This window comes from Salvelinus namaycush, chromosome 5 (genome assembly GCF_016432855.1).
Source record: "Salvelinus namaycush isolate Seneca chromosome 5, SaNama_1.0, whole genome shotgun sequence".
NCBI classification, from domain to species: domain Eukaryota; kingdom Metazoa; phylum Chordata; class Actinopteri; order Salmoniformes; family Salmonidae; genus Salvelinus; species Salvelinus namaycush.
This window is the reverse complement of record NC_052311.1, coordinates 67,953,967-67,957,088: the sequence shown is the minus strand read 5'-3', so window position 1 is coordinate 67,957,088 and position 3,122 is coordinate 67,953,967. Positions and strand designations below refer to the sequence as shown.

Sequence of the window (3,122 nt, the reverse complement as noted above, 5' to 3'; positions counted from 1 at the left end):
TCTTTGGTCTCCTGTGATGTTTTCTTAAATGTTGATTCATAACTATTAAATAGAACATATCCCCTTTACTTATTTATTCTGCTAAATACAGGTGAAGACTATATATTGTTTTAATTGAAGTTCTACACTTCGAGGAGACGACCAAGGAGATTATGAGAGGACAGGACAAGGAAAGAGACAGGATCGGGCAGGAAGAAGTTACTTGAGTTACCACAGGGAGAGGACGAGGCTTGTTGAGTTACCACAGGGGGAGGGGGAGGCTTGTTGAGTTACCACAGGGGGAGGACGAGGCTTGTTGAGTTACCACAGGGGGAGGACGAGGCTTGTTGAGTTACCACAGGGCGGGGAGGCTTGTTGAATTACCACAGGGGGGGAGGCTTGTTGAATTACCACAGGGGGGGAGGCTTGTTGAGTTACCACAGGGGGAGGGGGAGGGGGAGGCTTGTTGAGTTACCACAGGGGGAGGGGGAGGCTTGTTGAGTTACCACAGGGGGAGGGGGAGGCTTGTTGAGTTACCACAGGGGGAGGGGGAGGCTTGTTGAGTTACCACAGGGGGAGGGGGAGGCTTGTTGAGTTACCACAGGGGGAGGGGGAGGCTTGTTGAGTTACCACAGGGGGAGGACGAGGCTTGTTGAGTTACCACAGGGGGGAGGGGAGGCTTGTTGAGTTACCACAGGGGGGGGGACAAGGCTTGTTGAGTTACCACAGGGGGAGGGGGAGGCTAGTTGAATTACCACAGGGGGGAGGGGGAGGCTAGTTGTGCCTCTACATTTAAGTGCCAAGGTGTACAGTAGGGTCTAGGGTTAGAGAATGTGTATTGGTGCAGGGTCCATGTCAGCAAATGTTGTATATTCAGACCTCTGGTGAGAACAGGTCCTATAGCTGTCATTCACAGAATAATTTCAACCTGGACGATGACCACCACGCAGTCATCCAACAATATAGAAATCAGAATAGTGGGGCTTACTTATTTCAACCTGTTCAGAACACAAAACACAGATTACCAGAAGAGAGAAACAATAGGCTGTCACACAGTCCTGGACAAAGAGAGGAGGCATATTGTGCGCTTTTACAGTAGAGCTGCATTGAGCAGGTGATACTGGAACTATCCTGAGGGGTGTACTGTAGGTGTGGTGGATAGATTATGCTTTACATAGGGAGAGACGGAGAGCACCGAGCTAGTCTGTTCCAGACTGGCAAAAACCCTAGAGATGCAGAGAGAGGGGTGGTGGGGTGCAGAACACACCCAGAGCCAGTGAACAGAATGTTTCACAACCAGGGGTGACTGGTGTGTCTGTGTTCCAGAGTGTAGAAGAATAGAATAGAGAAAGATCAGGAGCTGAGAGAACACCCCCTGGTGTTGGTAGTGTTGATGTCACTATAGGAGGAGCTCTCTGTCCACTCACACCCAGTCCAACCCTGGTCTTCTCTTCCTTTCCTCTACTCCTCTGGGATTGACCTGACCCCTATTCCTCTCATCTCCCATTTCTATAATTTCTTCCTCTTGTCCTCCGTGTGGAGCAGTGCCACAGAGCCATGCACCCCCAGCGTCCTCTCCCCCAGGCCATGCCCTCCTCCCTCGGGCAGAACCTGCGTGACATGGCCATGGGCCTAGGCAGAGGGAAGAACTTCCTTGGTGGGAACATTGCCTATGGCTTCATCCAGTCCCTCAAGGAGTGCTTCTACTTCGTACTCTGCTGCTGGTGCATCAAGGAGATACTGGACTGACTGACTGAGACACTACGAGAGGCAGAGAGGGGCACGAGGGTGAGGTTCTCTTTCCTGCATCTCTCTCTGGATGTGTTTCTCTCTTCCTCCTTTTCACTCTTTATCCTCTGTTTTTCTCTCACCAGCTAAGATGTTAAACACAGCGTGTGAAGCGGTGTAAGTATGAGTCTTGTCATTACATACATTAGATACTGTGCATAGTTTGACTCCAAAATAGAAGATGTTTGCCAAACTGTTTTCTGACAACATAATTTCCTTTCAGCTACGGTACATGTTACCTGTAAAATATTCTACCAAATATGTAGGACTGTGTAGTATGTTATGGTTTACATGTTGTACTATATGGCCCTGGTGTGTGGATTTGCTCCTCTTAGTGCCCATGATGCAGTTCTGTATTCCTGTCTGGAGACTTGAGAAACTGATGTGCTGCCTGGTGTATCAGAGGATCTCTGTTATTCTCTGATCCCGAGTCAGTCGGTCTGGAAACCTGCAGTGTGTGTGTGTGAAGAATCGTCTTAACACCAATCAGCTGATCCTAGACCTGTGGAGAAACCAAACCTGTGAGGCAATGGACATGGTTTTTGATGCTGCTTAGGTCACATTTAATTCCAAGTTTTATTAATTTCTGTACAGTCTTAATATGCAAGGAATAAAAATGAATGTAATATCTGATTTTGTTTGTGCCAACCAGAGTCAGGTGAAGTGTGTGTGTGTGTGAGAAACAAAAAAGTAGAGCCTGACATCTGCCAATGTCATCATAGTGTCAGGTGGCACCACTCAACATCTGAAAAGCATTGCGTATGGTATATTTTGCATACCCACTCTTATCACCTGCGTGTGTCAATCAATCTGAAAGTGTGCACATTGTGCGACACGAGAGAGCGATTATCATTGGCGAGATGGGCAAGGAGGGGTGGGACGTCAGAGAATGTCCTTCCCGGTTGGACAAGAGAGCGTGGCTCACGCAAGTGTCAAAGAGACTCTTCCAAGTTCCGAAATTGGGTGCATTCAATTAATTTGGCAGAAAGGGATTGATACATAATTGCCATTTATAAGGGAAACAACGCGTTCAGAGAGGTAAGTGCAGTAGAAAATGTAATGTTACTTTGTCTTCTTGTTAACATTTTGTCTTTAGATGTTACTGTTTCCTGGTTCTCGACAGAGGTTAAAGTAACTGTCTGGATTTTCGGTGGAAGGGATTAAAGTTTTTCATAGTAGGTTGGCAGATAACAGGTTTTATTTTTAATTGAATAGTACATGTTTTATAACGGATGTAGTAAAGTTTCAGTATTATTTAGTTCTATATTGTGTTACCACCGATGGTCACAATGTCACTCGATTAGGATTTTATTTTTTCATGGTTCATCGGTGGAGATGCGGTGTGACAGTTGTTG

The 3,122-nt window shown here is 46.7% G+C and overlaps 2 protein-coding genes across 5 annotated transcripts in view; both read left to right on the top strand.

Moving 5' to 3' along the window:
* Nucleotides 1-736: 736 nt before the first annotated feature.
* LOC120047763 (lens epithelial cell protein LEP503-like) lies at nt 737-2,400 on the top strand. 3 transcript variants are annotated; one of them, XR_005476919.1, is made up of 3 exons: nt 737-1,767; nt 1,854-1,884; nt 2,103-2,400. XR_005476919.1 is itself a non-coding variant. In XM_038993319.1 (2 exons), the coding sequence occupies exon 1, from the start codon at nt 1,537-1,539 to the stop codon at nt 1,726-1,728; it is 192 nt and encodes a 63-aa protein (XP_038849247.1). In that variant the 5' UTR covers nt 737-1,536; the 3' UTR covers nt 1,729-1,767; nt 1,854-2,400. The 3 variants fall into 3 exon arrangements, 1 of the variants encoding a protein (XP_038849247.1); XR_005476918.1 differs by having other exon boundaries at nt 737-1,884; XM_038993319.1 differs by having other exon boundaries at nt 1,854-2,400.
* Nucleotides 2,401-2,679: 279 nt separating this feature from the next.
* Nucleotides 2,680-3,122, top strand: part of LOC120048815 (pre-B-cell leukemia transcription factor-interacting protein 1-like) — a 28,995-nt gene continuing 28,552 nt past the window's right edge. For both annotated transcript variants that reach the window (XM_038995057.1, XM_038995056.1), the window contains exon 1: nt 2,680-2,805. The gene's annotated coding sequence lies outside the window, so the exon portion shown is untranslated. The remainder of the gene's footprint in view (nt 2,806-3,122) is intronic.